Source organism: Mobula hypostoma, chromosome 2, assembly GCF_963921235.1.
Source record: "Mobula hypostoma chromosome 2, sMobHyp1.1, whole genome shotgun sequence".
Lineage (NCBI taxonomy): Eukaryota > Metazoa > Chordata > Chondrichthyes > Myliobatiformes > Myliobatidae > Mobula > Mobula hypostoma.
The window spans coordinates 61224639-61247228 of record NC_086098.1 but is presented as its reverse complement, the minus strand read 5'-3'; the positions used below and the strand labels follow the sequence as shown (position 1 = coordinate 61247228).

Genomic DNA, 22590 nt, shown 5'->3' with positions numbered 1-22590 from the left:
TATCGAATGAAATTTATAAATACTTATTAGTCAATTTTTAGAAAAAAGTCAATAAAATTCATAATTCAAATGTGTTCACTACATTACATGAGAATTTATATGTAAGCCATCTAATTCAGGATCTTGCTTCTTGTTTGCTAATTTTTGTACTACTTTTGCTGAAGTATTGATATCAGCATATACTATGTCAAGCGAATGGGGATAAAATTAAACTCTGTCAGGAGTACATGACAGCAATTCTAAAATACGCAATATATCTTGACTTAGAAAATGAAAATCAACTAGATGTAATATCTTCTGCTATCCATTTGTGCATCAATCAAAATTGAATTATGTTCCCATAATTTAGTATAATTATAAATTATTTCACATCATGATATATTTTCTTGCCCCCTTGCTATTATCATAATTGTTAGTCATTTGCCCCTTTCCTTATACTGCTGTCTAAATGCTACTTCATCACATGCATTTCTTTTTCTGTTCTTCCATTCCTATGTGAACATTTTGTGCATCCTGTTCCATTTGTTCATTCTGCCTTGTATCCTGTTTCAGCCATTAACCTAGTTATTTGTGCCATTTATGTGCTCCCTCAGCCTTGTCTGGTGTTCTTTACAGTCTCTGTTCAACTTCACCTGTTTTCCCCTCAATCATTCTCTGCTCAAACACATAATCTAGTATCACTTTGCAGCTTGAAGTCCATTGCGTCATTACTCCTGTTGTCAGCTATAAGTTTTAAATTTCATACTTGCCTGTCCAAGATCCTACCGGTTCGTAAGGAAAGCTACAGAAATGAGACAATTTAAGTGGAAACATGTTTTGCCATTCATTTGTTGATTCAGTTTTGCCTGCTTGCTGTACTGATGTATTAATTTTCTGATGGCAAGTCTTTTACTCATTAATAATCTTCTTCTTAAAAATCCTGTGTTACCAATAAATCATTTAATGAAGGGAACATGGTTTTTCATTGAATCATTAGTTTGTCTGATAATTGATTTGCAGTGTTCTCTGATAATAAATTAGTTTGAAAGTGCCCGCTGCTTTGGGGGTGGTGCTTCATTTTTTTTTTATTTTGCTAATCCCTGTACTGTATTGTTTATTTGTAACCCACTGTTGTGATTGAGTGCTCATGCACATGGTTAGTTTTTCTGAGTTGAAATTTCCTGCTACAATAGTATGCGGAACATACTTCGTTGGAATTTAAGTTTTGAAATTTGTTAATCTTTAATTTGTCTGTTATTGTTGTGGCAACTTTTCTCTGTTTCTTTAGGCATTGTACTGATTGCTATCTTTAGGAACACTTAAATATTTTTTCCAGCACTAAGAGATCTTAGCTCTCTATGTGCAATGCACAGAAAATCAACAATCCAAATGTTATATATTGCAACTGCTGAAGAGGGCAGTTTGGTGGCTTGTCCAACAGTTATCATTCTGAAACGACCTGTTTCAAAATGCACATTTAGTGTGGTACATCCTCATAATTTTACTCTGCCTGTAAGCTATGTGTGCAAACCTGTTCACATCATCTCATAAATCAAACCACCAAGCAACTTCCAAGTATAGCAATGTATATAACATACTGATCATTACACAGATTCATTTACTTTTTCCATGAATTTCACCTACATGAATAACAAATAATAATTTAGAAATTTCCGTTAGCAATACTAGTCCATAAATGTAGTTGTGTTGGTTAGATATTCTCTATCTAAAAAGAAATGCTATTCCATTTAAGTGCATATTAATTAAGAGACATAAAAATGTTACTGTAATGCAGCCTTTCTCGACCTTTTTGCCCTCGAGGAACCCTTGAAATTGTTTTCAGGTCTCAGGGAATCCATGCATAAAAATTACTATATCTACAGCTCATGGTGCGTTAGTGTGATCAGCAGAGGTATAATCATCCAAAAATAATTGTCAATGTTCTTTTGGGTGGAGAATGAATTTTTAGCTTACCTTTCTTGAAATTAGTCTCTTTCTTTCCCTTCCAAACATTTTAAAAACTCATAAGGTAAACATAATAAATTTTTCAATTCTGGGTCAAACTGAGATAAGCACACACGGATTTCACCTTCAACTGAAATGAGACGATTTCTATCCTTGCTCATGATGCTTGTTACGCAAGAAAAAAAAACTTCCTCACACATGCCGGAAGATGAAAACTGCTGAAAAATGTTCATTGCATTCCTATAAATGGCAGGATACTCTTCTTTAACAGAAATCCAGAACTTGTCTAGAACTTGTCATCTTGAGTGAATGATCAGACTGCAGCTCATAAAGTTCTTCCTCTTCTCTCAAAGTTCTCTGAATCTTCTGCACAGCTTGAGAAAGGGTCCCTCACCCAGTCATGCAAATGTTGAAAGGGAGGAAAATACTGTTCAATTTTGTTCTGCAAATCTTCCAGGTAGCTTTCAATAAAACTTAAGACTTTCTGATATCCTTCCTCACTCTCAAGCCCAAGCAGCAGTGGAAACATTTCAAGATTTCCTTTTGCAACATGATTTTTCCAAAACTTCAATTTCCTTTTAAATCCAAGAATCTTGTCACTTGAAGTCAGAACATTTTCTCCAGGGCCTTGCAGAGACTTGTTTAACTGGTTCATATGATGAAAAATGTCTGTTAATAGGCTTGTTTCTACAGCTATTCTTCACCTTCAAAGCACTCAGTAAAATCTGGCCTAATATTTTCCTGAAAGTACTCTTGTAATTCACTTTTCAGCTCATTAACCCTGTTGAGAACGCTTCCTCTGCTAAGCCACTGGATTTCTGTATGTAGTAGGAGATTGGTGTGCTCTTTGTCCAGGTTTTCACATAATTTTTTTACACACTCTCTAGTGAACTGATCTGAAAGCTACTAAATAACTTGCTTCCTGAACTCTTTTTACGGACTCTGACTTTATTTTCAAAGGCTTTATTCTGTTTGTTTTGAGATTCCAATAGTCATTTAAAATAGTCAGCACTTTTATGTGTCATATGGCTATGATTTGTAGTTAAGTGTCTTTTCAATTTTGCTGGAGCCATTGCTAAGTTTGTAAGTTGTTTACCTCTGCTAGACACATGGAATAGGACAACTTGGATCACCAGTCCATGCAGAACCCGTTGATAAGTAGCTTTCATTGTAAAGATAGACTTTTTTTGTCTGTTTTCGCACTAGTGCAGTGAAATGACTCAGAAGATTGTAATTCTTCATCATTAGCCTTATCAGAATTGTCCGTAGGCCTAGGCCTAGAATCCTCCTCTTTCATCTCACACCTCCACTTCAAAACTCACCACATTGGACCGTCTTTAGAATGAAAAAATCCCTCCAATTTTCAACTACATCTGTAGAGTTTGTTCACTCCCATAAGTCAACTGGCAGCACGTAAGGGGAAGTTGGGTGAGGTAATTTGGGAGGGAGAAGCAGACATCACACTCCAAGTTGGGCGAGTTCATTCAATGCTCGAAAAATGCACTTCATGCTCCTCATCATCCTACTGTCCTCCCCTCGGTGCAATAAGCACTCACCATTATCAGCCTACTGTACTCCCCTCCGTGCAATACAGCACTCACCAATGATCAAACCTACCGTCCTTCCCTCCGTACAATACAGCGCACATCATCAGCCTACTGTCCTCCCCTCAGTGCAATACAGTACCCACCAATTATCAGCCTACCATCCTCCCCTCTGTACAATACAGCACTCACCAATTATCAGCCTACCGTCCTCCCCTTCGTGCAATACAGCGCTCACCAATTCTCAACAGCCTCCCCTGTCTCACATCAAAAACTGAGAATGGATTCAACCAAATAAACATGGTTCTACTCCGCACTGCCACACTGGGCTGAGATTGCTAATGGGGCAGCTCGGTCACTGTCCACCACTGCGAGCACTAGAATCCCTCAAAGTTTAAAAAAAACTAGGGTTCCGCGGGATCCCAGTTGAGAAACCCTGCTGTAATGTATTCAGAATCTGTACTTTAAAATGGACAATATTTTTGATGTTCATGTCAATTTAACCACTGGTACCTAGAAGGAAACACTGGTCTCCTTCTAATTTCACAGTGCTGTAGATGTAACTAAAATAGAACTACATAATCGTTAGTTAAAGTTATTATAGAAGGATGGCAGAAGGCCAAAGATTTTTAGCCAAAGAATTGTTCTAATGACACAAACGTATATGATGCTCATATCAGAATTAAAAATAGGTACCATTCTATCTCTAGTTTTCACCAGAATATGATCTGCCAAGTTGGTCAATAGAAATCATTCTAATTATTTGCTAGCTAGAATCAAAATAGATGATGAGAGGTTACCTTGGCTGGAAACTGAACTAAACTGTTCTATTGCTACCAACCATTCCAATTAAACTCCTGAGAATACCTCAACCTCTCATGGTCCCAGAATACATCATGTACAGTCAAGAAAGCTTACCAATGCCTCTTCTTTCCGAGTAAACTATAGAGAGCTGGACTTTGCACATCCATATTCATGTCATTCTATAGATATGCAGTGAGAACATCCTAACAAGCTGCTTCACTGCCTGGTACGGAAACTACACTGTGGCGGACAGTATGGCTCTATAACAGGTAGTCAAAACAAACCCAATGCATCACATTCAAGGATATATATAACGGTGCCTGAAAAGGGCCAGTAACGTATTAAAGAATCCCACACACTTTGCTCATGAACTTTGTCCAATCCCATCAGGGAGGAGGCTGTGTAGCATCCACACCAGGGCCATCAGACTCAAAAACAGTTACTTTCCCCAAGCAAGAAGACTGATCAACACCTCTACCCACTAACTTCACCATTACTTTGTTATTTCCCATCAGTCACCTTACGTACCGCCTAGTATCACGTTATTGACATATAATCAGTCTGTGTATACAAGCTATCTAATGTATTTATTGTGTGTGTGTGGTTTTTTTTAGTATTATTATATTCTTTATCTTTTGTGGAGTTTTTTGTGCTTCATTGGATCTGGAGTAACATTTATTTTGTTCTCCTTATTCTTGTGTACAGGAAATGACATTAAACAATCATGAATTTCATCCACCACATTCAATCACCAGTCACAATCACTAAGTTTTTGTCAATATTATTCCCTATTTTGCTTCAATTCAATGGACATGGATAATGCCCACGTAAAAGATATCAAAACACTTTCCTGAGTTGCTTCATTACAGTGTTATGAGGTGTAATGGGGTTTTTCATACAGTCGTAGTGCGATCAGTTGAGTTGAGTAGGATGTTCTCCCAAGGGGCTGTCTTTTGGTAGTTCTCAGGTGGCTGTAGGGGCCAATCCAGGATTATCACATATTGGATTACCACCTGATTCTCGTATAATCTAATATAGTTAAATTTAATTGCATAATTGATTTAAAAAATAACCGTCTATTATATTTCTTATTTTCAGCAAATTTCACAGATTGATACTGACTTAAAGTCTCGTGCAATGATGTATAACAACACAAAGGGAAACCTGCAAAATCTGGAAAGAAAAGCAGTGTATGTAAACTGGTGTAATTTCTTAATAAATCTATGTGCAGTGAAAATCCCAGATGTCTAGGACAAAACAAAAGTACAAATATAATTTCTATTATTATAAACTCTTGAGATTGGGAAATAACAATGCACTACACAAGTTTTATTCTTAAGTATGGATACAGGCAGTTTGCTAAATTACTTCATTACCTAAAACCGGAAAGAAAAGTTGTGCAGAATGTATAACATATGAGCAAATCAAAACTCTGCAAACTCCTTCTTCCCACTAAGGCAGAAAATTAATCTTGCATATGCTACAAAGTTCATAATGTAGGTGAAACATATTTCAAGAAGTTTTATGAATGTTGTTTCCAGAAACAAATTATTGATGGTTTTCAGTCAAAGCTACACCATTTTAATCTGAATTGTAATATATTATGTATGATATAATATATTAGAAAATATAATATATTTATTATATATTATTTGTGTATATGTAATATATATATACACACACACACACACACACACACATATATATACACAATGTATGTGTGCGTGTTATATAATAGACCAAGACTGGGACATCAATAACCAGTTGAAAGAAGAAGTTTGTGAACTCTGCAATTAACTGGTTACTCATAAAATATAGTCTGATCTTCATTTAAGTTACAATAATAGATACACATTCTGTCTAAACTAATAACACACAAACAATTGTACTACTCCTCGCCAATACTGAGTATGCCATTTAAACAATCACAGTCCAGGTTCAAAAAAGTATGTGAACCTATGGGGTAATGCTTTCTTCAAAAGCTATTGGAGTCAGGTGTTCCAATCGATGAGATAAGATTGGAGCTGTAGAGGTGCCCTAACCCATAAAAAAGAAATATAAAGTCAGGTTACTCACAAAGCCTGCTCTTTTCAAGAAAGATCTGTTCATATGCACCTTGCCTCGATCAAAACAACTGTCAGAGGACCTTAGAAGAATTAGAGAGATGCATGAAGCTAGAAGAGGCTACAAAAGCATTTCTAAATACCTGAGTGTTCATCAGTCCCTGTAAGAGAAATTGTCTACAAATGGAGGAAACTCAGTACTGTTGCTACTCTCCCTAGGAGTGGGCAGCCTGCAAAGATCACACCAAGAGCATAACATGCAATGCTGAGGGAGGTGATAAACTACCCAAGGGTAACAGAAAAAGACCTGCAGAAATTGCTAGAACTTGCCAAAATCTCTGTTTGTGTGTCCACTATAAGAAAAACACTGAACAAGAATGGTGTTCATGGAAGGACACCATGGAGGAAACCACTGTTCTCCAACAAAAAAAAATGCTGCACATCTCAAATTTGCCAAAAGACCACTGAGATGTTCCACAGCACTACTGAAACTATATTCTGTGGACAGATGAGACAAAAGTTGAACTTTTTGACAGAAGTGCCACGGCTATGTTTAGAGAAAAAAATGGGCTCTGCACATCAACACCAAAACCTCATCCGAACTGTGAAGCATAGCGGAAGGAACATCATGCTTCGGAGCTGCTTTGCTGCCTCAGGGCCTGGACAGCTTGCAGTCATTGAGGGGATAATGAATTCAAAATTATCAAGACATTTTACATGAGATTGTTAGTTTAGCAGTCCGTCACCTAAGGCTTAATAGAAAGTGGATGATACAACAAGACAATGATCCCAAAGACGAGTAAATCAACAACAAAATGATTTAAAAAGAAGAAAATTTGTGTTTTGGAATGTTTTGTGTTTTCAGAGTCCAGACCTTAAACCAATTGAGTTGCTGTGGCATGTCCTGAAGAGGAATGTTCATGCAAGGATTCCCAGAAATACTGATGAACTGAAAAAGTTTTGTATGGAGGAATGGTCTAAAATTTCTTCTCACCATTGTAGAAGTCTGATCAGCAGCTACAGGAAATGTTTGGTGGAGGTTATTGCTGCTAAAGCAGGTTCTACCAGTTATTAAACACAAGGGTTAAATACATGGCTGGGTTTTTCAGCCTGGACTGTGAATGATTAAACAGTGTGTTCAATAAAGACATGCAAAGTACAATTGTTTGTGTGTTATTAGTTTAGGCAGATTGTGTTTGTGTGTTATTCTGACTTAGATGAAGATCAGACCACATTTTACGAGAAATTAATGCAGAAAACCAGGTAATTGCAAAGGGTTCACAAACTTTTCGTTGCAACTGTAGCTCTGATCTGTAATATGAAATGTTAGAAAATAGACTTTCAGACAAAGTACATCTATCACTGTATTTAGTAATTATATATATTAAGAAGTATACCCAAAACTGGAATATCAATAATGCACCATATGTGGATTTAGTGGAGATGACATTTTGTCCGGTGTTGAAGAATGGGTTTTCATGATTAAAGAGGAGTAATATGTTATATTTTAAAGAGAATATTATTAAATGTAATATTAGGTATTGCTTTACCGAATATGTTTTGGAGGGGCTAGATACCATTTGCGAGTTAACAATGTTCTTGATGTACCCAATTTAAGTATTTAAAACAAAGACTTAATTTTCCAATGTATTGGTGGCTGCATCTTTCATTATTTCCCCTAAACAGTACTTTTTATTTCTTCCACCTGCTAAAATATTATGCAAAGATCAAGAGTTCATTAGATGGTGGGGGAACAGGGGAAAGTTTCCTACCTCCAACAACAATGTAGGGGGGCAAAAGTGGTCAATTTCTGCAGAATTAGGTAGGCTGATAATTAATATCTGAATGAAGAAAAGCTAATAGTAAAGAGAATGTGGTTATGTGTAAAATGGGCTGTTGATATTCTATTTACTTATTTTATGTCAGTTGCATGAGTCACAAGTAAACATATGGGTTGAAATCTGGAACTCTCTAAATGTGTTTAGATTAATTTGATTTATAAACTCCATTTGATTTAAAAGCATGATACCGAGAGTAAGAAGGAGATTGAAGTTAAATTCACTGGAATCTAGTTTGTTTATCCAAAGTAAGCAATGTTACAGATGATGTCAATGTGATTAAATTAAGTAAAACTATTTTCCTGTTACTGTGCAGGAGAACAATCAAGTTCTCTGCATTTTACATTCATTGTATGTTCTCTAATTTTCCTCCTCCTGTGTTTTTCCAGGGGTAGTCTTTTGACCCGTACCTTAGCAGACATTGTAAATAAGGAAGACTTTGTATTAGATTCAGAATATCTCACAACTCTTCTGGCTTTTGTCCCAAAGTAAGTCTCCATGTGGTTGGTGAAGTTGAGATTTCATGGTGCTATTAAAATGCTTTTATGACCAATTATGATTTGTATTGTTTTCAATATCCATTAGGTCCAATTATGTTTCCTGGCAAAAGACGTACGAGTCCCTGTCTGACATGGTGGTTCCTCGATCTACAAAGTAAGGATAATTATAGTATAAGGAAGCTTATTAATCAAACTATGTATAATTTAGTTTTATTTCAACTGAATAGTAATTTATGATTATTGTAGAAACATAGGCCAACATGGGTGTTGATGCCCCATGTGTTCTTGTGTGAGGCTATGACACTGATACATGTGGAGAGAGGGTGGTCATTTGGCATTATGACGGAACTTTTTTTTTATTCAGACATCATGTGAAAGTTAATGTGAGAGCTGATTTAAAATTTTTGACTCTTAAATTGATTTTGGTTGGCAGGGAGACAAGAATTAAGACCCATGGAACTAGACTGTAGCTGGGAAATGCAGAGGAGAAAGGGAGAGACATTGTGCAGGGAGAAAGCGCTATAGTCGATACTAATAGTGGAGAAGGACTGGAGATCTAGAGAAAAAACATAGAAACATAGAAAATAGGTGCAGGAGTAGGCCATTCGGCCCTTCAAGCCTGCACCACCATTCAATATGATCATGGCTGATCATCCAACTCAGAACCCTGTACCAGCCTTCCCTCCATACCCCCTAATCCCTTTAGCTACAAGGGCCATATCTAACTCCCTCTTAAATATAGCCAATGAACTGGCCTCAACTGTTTCCTCACAGATTCACCACTCTCTGTGTTTTCCTAATCTCGGTCCTAAAAGGCTTCCCCTCTATCCTCAAACTGTGACCCCTCGTTCTGGACTTCCCCAACATCGGGAACAATCTTCCCGCATCTAGCCTGTCCAATCCCTTTAGGATTTTATATGTTTCAATAAGATCTCCCCTCAATCTTCTAAATTCCAATGAGTATAAGCCTAGTTGATCCAGTCTTTCATTATATGAAAGTCCTGCCATCCCAGGAATCAATCTGGTGAACCTTCTTTGTACTCCCTCTATGGCAAGGATGTCTTTCCTCAGATTAGGGGACCAAAACTGCACACAATACTCCAGATGTGGTCTCACCAAGGCCTTGTACAACTGCAGTAGTACCTCCCTGCTCCTGTACTCGAATCCTCTTGCTATGAATGCCAGCCTATCATTCGCCTTTTTCACCGCCTGCTGTACCTGCATGCCCACTTTCAATGACTGGTGTATAATGACACCCAGGTCTCATTGCACCTCCCCTTTTCCTAATCAGCCATCATTCAGATAATAATCTGTTTTCCTGTTTTTGCCACCAAAGTGGATAACCTCACAGTTATCCACATTAAGTTGCATCTGCCATGAATTTGCCCACTCACCTAACCTATCCAAGTCACCCTGCATCCTCTTAGCATCCTCCTCACAGCTAACACTGCCACCCAGCTTCATGTTATCCGCAAACTTGGAGATGCTACATTTAATTCCCTCATCCAAGTCATTAATATATATTTTGGAACAACTGGGGTCCCAGCACTGAGCCTTGCGGTACCCCACTAGTCACTGCCTGCCATTCTGAAAAGGTCACGTTTATTCCCACTCTTTGCTTCCTGTCTGCCAACCAATTCTCTATCCACATCAATACCTTACCCCCAATACCGTGTGCTTTAAGTTTGCACACTAATCTCCTGTGTGGGACCTTGTCAAAAGCCTTTTGAAAATCCAACTATACCACATCCACTGGTTCTCCCCTATCCACTCTACTGGTTACATCCTCAGAAAATTCTATGAGATTTGTCAGACATGATTTTCCTTTCACAAATCCATGCTGACTTTGTCCGATGATTTCACTGCTTTCCAAATGTGTTGTTATCACATCTTTGATAACTGACTCTAGCATTTTCCCCACCACCGATGTTAGGCTAACTGGTCTATAATTCCCCGGTTTCTCTCTCCCTCCTTTTTTAAAAAGTGGGGTTACATTAGCCACCCTCCAATCCTCAGGAACTAGTCCAGAATCTAAAGAGTTTTGAAAAATTATCACTAATGCATCCACTATTTCTTGGGCTACTTCCTTAAGCACTCTGGGATGCAGACCATCTTGCCCTGGGGATTTATCTGCCTTTAATCCCTTCAATTTACCTAACACCACTTCCCTACTAATGTGTGAGAGGGGGTGAAAGTAGTGTGGGATTGTGGAGAAGAGTGAGGGTAAGATTGTGAAAGAATTGACAGAGTGGGGAATACAATCATGAGGGAGGGCAAAACTGAGATTGGGCCATGAGAAGAGACCAAGAAGGAGCTTGGAGGATGATTGAGAAGTTGGAAGGTGTTTCAGGTTGAGCTACCTGATATTAAAGGAGATTTAGGGTGATTTGTTGGTCTGTGGGAGACTAGGCCTCCTTGTGTGTTTTCTCTAAGCCTGGAAGAATTAATGGGATATTGATTGTGGAGGGTTGATGATGTAGTCAGTGGAGGAGAGATAGTTTATGGAAAAATCACATCATGGTGGGGGAGTACTAATTAAGCTGGTAGGCTTAAGGTGGTAAGGGTGTTGAAGTGGGTTGGGAATAGGAAGTTCATAATGGAGAAATACTGAAAGAAATGGTGCAAACTTGTATTTACAAAGAAAAATCAAACCCAGGTCCAAGCTTTCTTGTGTAATTATATTTTTGAATGAGTTTCTATTGAGCAACAGAACAGCAAATGGCCTGTTGTATTATTATTTAGTGCAAATTGTGAGCTAGAATTGAAGTTGTATTTGATAATTCAGCATGGAAATTACTTACTTGATTTTGGATTCTGATGTCCTTAATGAGGAGGCCAAAAAATGGCCAAAGAACCAGCAAAATTAAGGGTGTGGGGATCAAGTCCTAGGTGATGACAGGGTTGCATTAACATCTAGTAGTCCACACATTCCATGCATCAGCTGGCCAAATAGTAGGTGGAAGCATATTCTGGAGCAAAGAGCAACTGCTTGCTTCCTTGACATCAGGAGGGAAGAGGCCAGTGGGTGGAGGTTGGTAATCAGAGGATAAGACTGGCCCACTTGTGTGAGAGTGCTGGTTGAGGTGGAGTTGGGCTTGTTATAGTTGAGTATTAGATATGCATGTTGGATATTATACTTGAAGAGAGATCAGGAGAGTTGTTTATTCTAAAGAGGTGGTTGTTCTTTGATGCAGCTCAGCCCTTCCTGTTAGTTACAAGTCACAGCACTGCTGATGTTATTATAAACACAAGAAAATCTGCAGATGCTGGAAATCCAAGCAACAAAATGCTGGAGGAACTCAGCAGGCCAGGCAGCATTTATGGAAAAGAGTAAAGAGTCGATGTTTTGGGCGAGTCCCTTCATCAGGTTCGGACGAAAGGGTCACAGCTCAAAACATCGATTGTTTACTCTTTTCCGAAGATGCTGCCTAGCCTGCTGAGGTCCTCCAGTACTTTGTGGATGCTATTATGATACTATGGTGGAGTACAGGGGAACCCACGTTACAGCCATTTGGGTAACAGATGCATGTCCTGACAGAGATCGCGTGCTACTACTTAAAATTTGAGATAGAAAATAAAGAATTTGAGGAAAAAAATGTAAACAAACAATTTAATCTACAGGGGTCCCCGGCTTTTTGAACATTCGCTTTACGAAACCTCACTGTTGCGAAAGACCTACATTATTTTCACTTTCAGAAGGTGTTTTCACTGTTACGAAAAAAAAATCCAGCGTGAAAAAATCAGCGCGCGATAAAAGGCAGCGCGCCCCGAACAGCCGCTCTCCCCCGGATTCGCAACTGCTTTGCTTTAACATGTGCCTGTGAGCAGCTGTTTGCAAGATGAGTTCTAAGGTATCGGAAAAGCCTGAAAGAGCTCGTAAGGGTGTTACACTTACGGTAAAACTAGACATAATTAAGCATTTTGATCGTGGTGAATGAAGTAAGGACAACATGAGTTTGGCTTGTGGAAGCTGATGAACATGATGTCGAAGAGGTTTTGGCATCCCATCACCAAGAACTGACAGATGACGAGCTGATGAAATTGGAAGAAAAGAGGATAACAATCAAAACCGAATGAGTAATGATAAAGTACGACTTTAATTTTGAAAGGGTACGTCGGTTTAGGGGATATTTGCAGGATGGTTTGAGTCCTTATTAAAGAACTGTGTGATAGAAAAATGCGCGAGGCTCAGCAGTCAAGCAAGCCTTCCACATCAGCCACAGCAGATGACAAACCTCGACCTTCGACATCGAGGCGGGCAGAGATAGAAGATGAGCTGCCTGCTTTAATGGAAACAGGCGACGAGATGACACCCCAGTGTCCCACCACCCCAACCCCCAGGCCACGGACAGATACCGATTCACAGAGAATGCAAAGGTAGCCGGGAGGCACACAGCACATGTTTAAGAAAAGAGCCGAAATAAACATGCTAATTAATTAGGTGCCGCCGACACATAATTGTCGGTCCAGATCAGAGACGACGCAATCGGAAATCGGCACTGATCTGGGCCAACAATTATGGGCGGCACCTAATTAATTAGCATGTTTGTTTCGGCTTTTTTCTTAAAGATGTGCTGTGTACCTCCCGGCTACTGCTGGACCCCTGCGTTCTTCGCGGCAATGTATCGGGTCGGTGGCCTGGAGGGTGGGGGGCCACTGCACCACCCCAGCCTGTGACGACTCAGCCTAACACACCATCATCAGTGTGCTCGGCGCTGTCCCAATTCCGGTAAGTGATACTACACTGTACATACATTATTTCTACTTTATATTGGCTGTGTATTTTTACGTGTTATTTGGTAGATTTGGCAGCTTCATAGTTTAAAGGTTACTGGAGAGCGCGTTTATGCCAACAGTGCTTGCGTGAGATTTTCTGCCGAGAGCGCTTGCGTGAAATTTTCGCTACGGAGATCTGTGCAGGCAATCGTTGTAGAGAAGTATTTCTACTTTATATAGGCTGTGTATTTATCATATCATTCCTTCTTTTACTATATGTTACTGTTATTTTAGGTCTTATGTGTTATTTGGCATGATTTGGTAGGTTATTTTTGGGTCTGCGAACGCTCATAACATTTTCCCATGTAAATAAATGGTAATTGCTTCTTCGCTTTACGACATTTCGGCTTATGAACCATTTCATGGGAACACTCTACCTTCGGATGGCGGGGGAAACCTGTACTTGCATTTCCTGGCGCATCTGCATATGATGCAGCTTCATGTTATGGAAAATTATGATGTGGACCATTTTCTAGATACACAACTTCCCTTGTTAGATTGGGTCACCTATAATTAGTCCCTACCTCCCTTACAAACATAATCGTGAACTCCTTCTTTCATAGTATGTGAGTATACCAACACCTCAAGAACTGCATGGGTTCATCCCCACTTTCTCAAAGGCAGTTAGGGATTGGCAATTAAATGCTGGCTCAGTCAATGAAGGCCACATACCTTGAACGGATAACAAGAAATTAAAGGTCTGCCAACACACAACAAATGCTGGAGGAACTCAGCAGGCCAGGAAATATCTATGGAAAACTGTACAGTCGATGTTTCGGGCCAAGACCTTCATCAGGACTGGAGAAAAAAAAGAAGAATAATCAGAGTAAGAAACCGGGAGGGGGAAGGGTGAAATAAAGAGTTGGAAAGTTGATTAGTGGAAGAGATACATGGCTAGAGAAGGGGGAGTCTGATAGGAGAGGACAGAAGGCCATGGAAGAAAGAAAAGTGGGGAGGACCACCAGGGGGAGGTGATAGGCAGGTAAGGAGATAAGGAGAGAGAAGAAGATGGGAAGGGGAAATGGTGGGGGGGGGGGCGTGATGAGCATTGCCTGAAGTTCAAGAAATTGATGTTCATGCTATCAGGTTGGAGGCTACCCAGATGGAACATGAGGTGTTGCTCCTCCAACCTGAGTGTAGCCTCATTGTAGCAGTAGAGGAAGCCATGAACTGACAAGTTGGAATGAGAAGTTGAATTTAAATTGGTGGTCTCTGGGAGATCCTGCTTTTTCTGCGAATGGAGCGTAGGTGTGCATGTCGGAATGGGAATGGGAAGTAGAGAAGCACCACCTTGTATTCTGTCTGGGTAGCCTCCAACCGGATGGCATGAACATCGATTTCTCAAACTTCTGGTAACACCTCCCCTCCTCTGCTTCACCATTCCCCATTCCCATTTCCCTCCCCACCTATCTCCTTACCTACCCATTGCCTCCCTCTGGTGCTCCTCCCCTTCTTTCTTCGATGGCCTTCTGTCCTCTCCTATTACATTCACCCTTCTCTAGCCGTGTATTTCTTTCACCTATCAACTTCCCAGCTCTTTACTTCACCCATCCCCACTCCCAGTTTCACCTATCACCTTGTGCTTCTTCCTCCCCTTCCCCTCCACCTTATTACTCTGACTCCTCATCTCCTTTTCTCCAGTCCTGATGAAGGGTCTCGGTCTGAAACATCGACTGTACGCTTTTCCATAGACGCTGCCTGGCCTGCTGAATTCCTCCAGCATATTATGTGTGTTGCTTGGATTTCCAGCATCTGCAGATTTTCTCCTGTTTGTGATTCAAAGTCTGCCATTAGCATTGTGTGCCATATCTGATACTTTAAGACTTATTCAACTCTAGTTAATACTTTGTGAGGTGAGAGAACTCATGAGTAGTAATGGGGAAGGTAAAATAGGACCTCTGTTATCCATTGTAAAAATAACATTGGGCTATGTGCAGGTATATTTTTATAATAGCCTTGTGTCTTTTCAACATAACTGGGACCAGCTCTCTGTACTCGCTCACCATGATGTTCTTATGCACTCAGTGGTCACTTTTTTGTATATCTCGTTAACCCAAATATTTAATCAGGCAATCGTGTGGCAACAGCTCAATGCGTAACATCATACAGTCACGGTCAGGAGGTTCAGTTGTTGTTCAAACCAAACATCAGAATGAGGAAGAAACATTATCTAAGTGACTTTGACCTTGGAATGATTGCTGGTGACTTGACTATCTCGGATACTGCTGATCTCTGGGATTTTCACACACAACAGTCTCCAGAGTTTACAGAGAATGGAGTGAAAAACAAAAAAAAAATCCAGTGAGTGAAAACACCTTGTTAATGATGAAGGTCAGAGGAGACTGGCCAGTCTCATTCAAGCTGACAAGAAGGCAACAGTAACTCAGATAACTGTGTTACAACAATGTTGTGCAGCAGACCATCTCTGAACACACAACATGTTGAAACCTTGAAGTTGATGGGCTACAGCAGCAGAAGACCATGAACATGCACTCAGTAGCCACTTTATTAGGTATAGGAGGTAGCTAATAGAGTGGCCACTGGGTGTATACAGTATATAACTCAGAAAAGGGCAAGTCAAAGGCAATAAATAGAAACTCAGCTACTGTTAACCATTGACTACTAGTAATCTGTCTTTTCTTAATTATTACTTGGTCTAAACTAAATGGAACAAGTGCACTATGGAAAGCAGCAGTTTGTATTTCACTCTGCCGGAGGCTAAGGATGCTGAGTCATTTAGAATAATTTATTTGATTGTAAAACTTCAGCTTGAGCAGTTAGAGACAAAGGTAGAACAAATTCACCGAGTGGAGGCTGAGTAAGTGACCTATATGAGTGCAAAACTCAAACGTTTTCAGAGAAATTAAAACATGTTAACTTTTACCTTCTTGTTTGTAAATCCTTAGTCCTTAATTAGGTGGACGAAGGATGGTAGTTACAGTGGAATGCTCCTTCTGTAAGAGATAGGATTTACTCTGACTACTTTTGCAGGAAATGCATGCAACTTCAGCTGCTGACTGACCAAATCGAGTAAATGGAGCTGGAGCTGATGTACTCAGGACCATCCAGCAGCTGAAAACCTCATAGTTGAAACTGTTACCAAGGTGGCCATGCCCAGACTGCAGGCTTCATGTAGAAGATAGCCATCAGGGGAATTAAAGGGAGTAAGCAGTCAGTGCAGGGCTCCCCTGTAGACATTGTTCTCAGCAACAAGTAAACTCCTTTTGATACTGGTGGGGAGATGACCTATCAGGAACATCCAGTGGCACTGTGCCCAACTTTGATGCTTAGTAGGGAAGGGTAAAGTTAGGCAGAGCGATAGGAAATCTGATCATTAGGGAGGCAGACAGGAGATTCTGTGGCCATGAAAGAAATTCCAGGATTGTGTGTTGCCTTCCAGATACTGGGGCTCCAGGATGTCTCAGAGTGACTACAGAATATTCTCAAGAGGGAGGGTGAGCAGTCAGAGGTCATGGTGCATATTGACACCAATGACATAGGAAGAAAGGGAGAAGAGGTCCTACACTTTGAGGATAGGGAGTTAGGGAAAAAAAACAGAACCTTCAAGGTTGTAATCTGGATTACTTCTAGTGCCACATACTAGTGAGAGCAGGAATAGGATGAGAGTACAGATGAATGAGTGGCTGAGGAAGACCAAAAGACAGAGGAGGAAAATTAGGCTGTTTGGCTCATTGAGTCTGCTTCGCCATTCAGTCATGGCTGATTATTTTCCCCCCTCCTCAGCCCTACTCCCTGGCCTTCTCCCCGTAACCCTTGATGCCGTGTCCAATGAAAAAGTTATCAAACTCTGCCTTAAGTACACACAATGACCTGGCATCCACAGTTGCATGTGGTAATAAATTCCACAGATTCTCCACCTTCTGGGTAAAGAAATTTCTTCACACCTCTGTTCTAAATAGACATCCCTCTAACCTGAGATTGTGCTCTCTTGTCCTAGACTCCCCCACCATGAGAAACATTCTTTCCACATCTACTCTGTCGAGGCCTTTCAACTTTCGAAAGGTTTCAATGAGGTCTCATCTCATCCTTCTAAATTCCAGTGAGTACAGACCCAGACCTATCAAACGTTTCTCGTATGATCATCCTTTCATTCCTGGAATCATCTTTGTGAACCTCCTCTGATCCCTCTTCAATGTCAGCACATCTTTTCTTAGATGAGGAGCCCAAAACCGTTGTCAATACTCAAGGTGAGACCTCAGCATCACATCCTTGCTCTTGTGTTCTAGACCTCTCGAAATGAACGCTAACATGGCATTTGCCTTCCTCACCACCAACTCTACCTGCAAGTTAACCTTTAGGGTGTTCTGCACCAAGGACTCCTAAGCCCCTTTGTATCACAGATTTTTGGATTTTCTCCGTTTAGAAAATAGATTGCATATTTATTTCTGCTATCAAAGTGCATGACCATGTATTTTCCAACTTTGTATTTCATTTCCCATTCTCTTGCCCATTCTTTTAATCTGTCCAAGTCCTTTTGCATCTTACCTGTTTCCTCAACACTATCTGCCCCTCCACCAATCTTTGTATCATCTGCAAATTTGGCAACAAAGCCATGTATTTCAACATCTAAATCATTTATATACAGCATAAAAAGAAGTCCCAACACCAACCCCTGCGGAACACCACTGGTCACTGGCAGACAATCAGAAAAGAATACTTTTATTCCCACTTGCTGCCTCCTACCAATCAGCCAATGCTCTAACCATGCCAGTAACTTTCCTGTAATACCATGGGCTCATAACTTGGTGAGCAGTCTCATGTGTGGCACCTTGTTAAAGGCCTTCTGAAAATCCAAATATACAACATCCACTGAATCCCCTTTATTGATCCTATGTTTAATCTCCTCAAAGAATTCCAACAGGTTCGTCAGGCAAGACTTTTCCTTAAGGAAATCATGCTGACTTTGTCCTTGCTTGTCCTGTGTCTCCAAGTATGCCATAACCTTATGCTTAACAATTGACTCCAACATCTTCCCAACCACTGAGGTCAGGCTAACTGGTCTATAATTTCCTTTCTGTTGCCTTCCTCCTTTCTTAAAGAGTGGAGTGACATTTGTAATTTTCCAGTCCTCTGGCACTATGCCAGAGTCCAATGATTTTTGAAAGATCATTACTAATGCCTCTACAATCTCTACCGCTGCCTTTTTCCAGAACCCTAGGGTGCAGTTCATATGGTCTGGGTGACTTGTGTATCCTTAGGTCTTTCAGCTTTTGAGCACTTTCTGCCTTGTAGTAGTAGCTGCACTCACTTCTCTTCCCTTGCACCCTTCAAAATCTGGCACACTACTAGTGACTTCCATAGTGAAGACTGATAGAAATTACTCATTTAGTTCATCTTCCATCTCCTTGTCCTCCTTTATTATTTCTCCAGCCTTATGTTCTAGTGGTCCTGTATCCACTCTTCTCTCTCATCATTTTTATAGTCTTGAAAAAGCTTTTACTCTCCACTTTGATATTGTTTGCTAGCTTGCTTTCATATTTCATCTTTTCCCTCCTAATGATTCTTTTAGTTGTTCTCTGTAGGGGTTTAAAAGCTTCCTAATGCTCTATCTTCCTGCTAATTTTTGCATTGTTGCAAAATCTTTTGATTTTACATTAGCTTTGATTTCCCTTGTCAGCTACAGTTGTACTATTTTGCCATTTGAGTATTTCTTTGTTTTTGGAATACGTCTATCCTGCACCTTCCTCATTTTCCCCAGAAATTCACTCCACTGGTGCTCTGCTGTTAGTCTTGCCATCATCTCCTTCCAATTTATTTTGGCCAACTCCTCTCTCATTCCACTGTAATTTATTTTACTCCACTGAAATACTGTAACATCAGACTTTACTTTCTCCCTATGAAATTTCAAGTTGAATTTAATTACATTGTGATCACTGCCTCTTAAGGGTTTCTTTACCTTAAGCTCCCTAATCAACTCCAATTCATTACATAGCACCCAGTCCAGCATAGCTGATCCCCCCCGTAGGCTCAATGACAAATGGCTCTAAAAAACCATCTCGTAGGCATTCAACAAACTCACTCTCTTGACCTCCATTACCAACCTGATTTTCCCAATCTATCTCCATGTTGAAATCTCCCATGACTATCATAACACTACCCTTTTGACAAGACTTTTTTATTTCCTATTGTAATCTGTGGTCCAAATCCCAGCTACTGTTGGGAGGCCTGTATATAACTGCCATCAGGGTCCTTCCTTTTACCCTTGCAATTTCTTAACTCAACCCACAAGGATTCCACGTCTTTTGATGCTATGTCACATCTTTCTACTGATTTGATGCCATTCTTTACCAGTAGAGCCACACCACCCCCTCCATCTACCTTCCTACCCCTCCAATACAATGTGTAACCTTGGACATTTAGCTCCCAACTACAGCCATCTTTTAGCCATGATTCAGATGGTCACAACATCACACCTGTACCTGATAATCTGTAATAATGCAATAAGATCATCCACCTTATTTCTTATACACCATGCATTCAGATTTAACACTTTGAGTTCTGTTTTTGCTAACCTTTTTGATTCTGCATCCCTAATGCACTGATACTCACCCTGCTGGCTGCAATTATGCCCTTCCTGACAGTCTGACTACACGCTATCTTTGTTTTTTCACCATCTATTCTATCCTGACTTCCTTCACTCCGGTTCCCACCCCTCCCCCTGCCAAATTAGTTTAAACCCTCCCCTACAGCTCTAACAAACCTACAAACCTGCCCACGAGAATATTGGTTCACCTTGGTTTCAGGTGCAAACCATCACTTTTGAACAGGTCATATCTTCCCCAGAAGAGATCACAATGATCCAAGAACCTGAAGCCCTACACTCTGCACCAGCTTCTCAGGCACACATCTGCACCACCTTCTCAGGCCAAATTCCCCTGTTTCAACACTCACTGGTGAGTGGCACAGGCAGCAATCTAGAAATTACTACCCAGTAAGTCCTGTTTCTCAGCTTTCTACCTCGCTCTCTAAGTTCTCTTTTCAAGACCTCTTTGCTCTTCCTTCTGTAAGGGGTTTCTTCTTTTATGTTACTAGGTAGGCTAATCAAAATGGCTTCTTTGTGATGTTAACTGCTGAGAAAGTTCTCCCTCTAGCAGCTTGTTTGGGTTATAAAGAGAATTGTATTCATTTGCTAACTAATTGGGATAGATGATATTCTTTCTTGTGTGTCTGTAAGCTATTGTGTTGCGCGGGCTTTGACGCAGAAAGCATGATGGGGACAGAGAGAGTGGATGCGATGCTGTAAGCTGGGCAACGGGATGGACCCCGAGCGGGAGTCCAAGGCTCAGGATTTTCGGCGAGGAGAGGAGACGAAGACAGACTCGTGTGGGGCGTCTGATCGACCACTGTGGTTGGTCCCAGGCGGCAGGTCGAGGTGGTCGGAGGGGATCGAATGGTGGACAGAGAACCCCGTTACTTGAGCTCCAACTGTTGTGCACGAAGTGGTTGAACTTTGATAAGTTTGGCGCCTTTTACTTTCCTTTTACATTTTATTTCTATTAATTACATAGTTCCAGTAATATCTATAAAGTGTAATCATTTAATCGCATACGGTGTATTGTATGTTATTTGGTGGGGTGGGGGTACATCACACAGCATCCACACAAACTTGATTACCCAGTTTTGTGGGGCCGAAGGCTGCTTCCCCTCGATGAAAGTGAGCTGAGTGAGCCTGAGGCTTACCAGGGGGCTACACTTCCTATGTCATTGGTACCAATGTGTACCAGAACATCTGGCTGCTCTCCCTCCCTCTCCAAAATGTTGTAGACACGATTCGAGACATCCCTGACCCTGGCATTTTGGAGGTAACATACCATTTGGGTGTCCCGTTCACGTCCACAGAATCTCCTGTCTGTCCCCCTGATTATTGAGTCTCCTATCACTACCACTCCCCTCTTCTCCCTCTTTCCCTTCTGGACCACGGACCTATACTCAGTGCTGATAACTAGGTCTCCGTGGCATTCCCTTGGGAGGTAATCCCCTACAACAGTATCCAAAGTGGTATACTTATTTTTGAGGAGAATGGCCACAGGGGTGCTCTGCGCTAACTGTCTATTCACATTTCCATTTCTCCTGTCAGTCACCCAGCCACTCATCTCCTGCAACTTCGGGGAACTGGTGCAAGGGTTATGGTTTCAGGTTCTCGGATCACTGGCATGTCTTCTGGGGCAGGGGTGACCTGGGAGCTTCAAGAGCATTTGTCCATTGTGCATGGCCTATCAGCAGCATCAACAGAGCTTTACCAAGACGGATTTCTCGCAGGTCGGCGGCGATTATTTAAAAAGGGAGCTTCGAGAGTGTTTGTCCATTGTACGTGGCCTATCAGCAGCTATAACTGGAGCACCAATCATGGGTTAAATAGCAGAGAAGGTTCAGGCATAAAAGGGAGCAGTCATTGATGGAGTGATCTGAGACAGAGTAGTAGGGCCTTGGCGATAACGGGTTGAGGCGAGGTAGGTTACCTGTGAGGAATACAAACAGTAAGTATGTCTGTGAGGCCAGTGTTCTGTACTAGGTATCAGATGTGGGAAGTCCGGGAGACACCCAGCCTCCCAGATGGCCACATCTGCACCAGGTGCGTCGAGCTGCAGCTCCTTAGGGACTAGCTTAGGGAACTGGAGATGCAGCTCGATGACCTTCATCTGGTCAGGGAAAGTGAGGAGGTGATAGAGAGGAGCTACAGACAAATAGTCACACTGGGGCCTCAGGAGACAGATAAGTGGGTAACAGTCATGAGAGGGAAGGGCAAGAGTCAGATATTAGAGAGGTCTCCTGTGTCTGTCCCCCTTAACAATAAGTACTTCTGTTTGAGTATTGTTGGGGTGGGATGGATGCCCTACTGGGGGAAGCAACAGTGGCTGTGCCTCTGGCACAGAGTCTGGCCCAGTGGCTCAGAAGGGTGGGGAAAGGAAGAAGGCAACAGTAATAGGGGACTCTATAGTCAGAGGGTCAGACAGGTGATTCTGTGGGCACAGGAAAGAAACACAGATGGTAGTTTGCCTCCCAGGTGCCAGGGTCCAGAATGTTTCTGATCGCGTTCACAATATCCTGAAGTGGGAAGGCAAACAGCCCGAGGTTGTGGTACATATTGGTACCAACGACA

The 22590-nt window shown here is 41.1% G+C and overlaps 1 protein-coding gene across 1 annotated transcript in view; it reads left to right on the top strand.

Moving 5' to 3' along the window:
* The window catches only part of LOC134340415 (V-type proton ATPase subunit C 1-B-like), a 72155-nt gene that overhangs the window by 13639 nt on the left and 35926 nt on the right, over positions 1–22590 (top strand). Inside the window, exons 6-8 of the mRNA XM_063037622.1 lie at positions 5391–5482; positions 8583–8681; positions 8779–8847. Coding sequence (XP_062893692.1) covers positions 5391–5482; positions 8583–8681; positions 8779–8847 — 260 coding nt within the window. The remainder of the gene's footprint in view (positions 1–5390; positions 5483–8582; positions 8682–8778; positions 8848–22590) is intronic.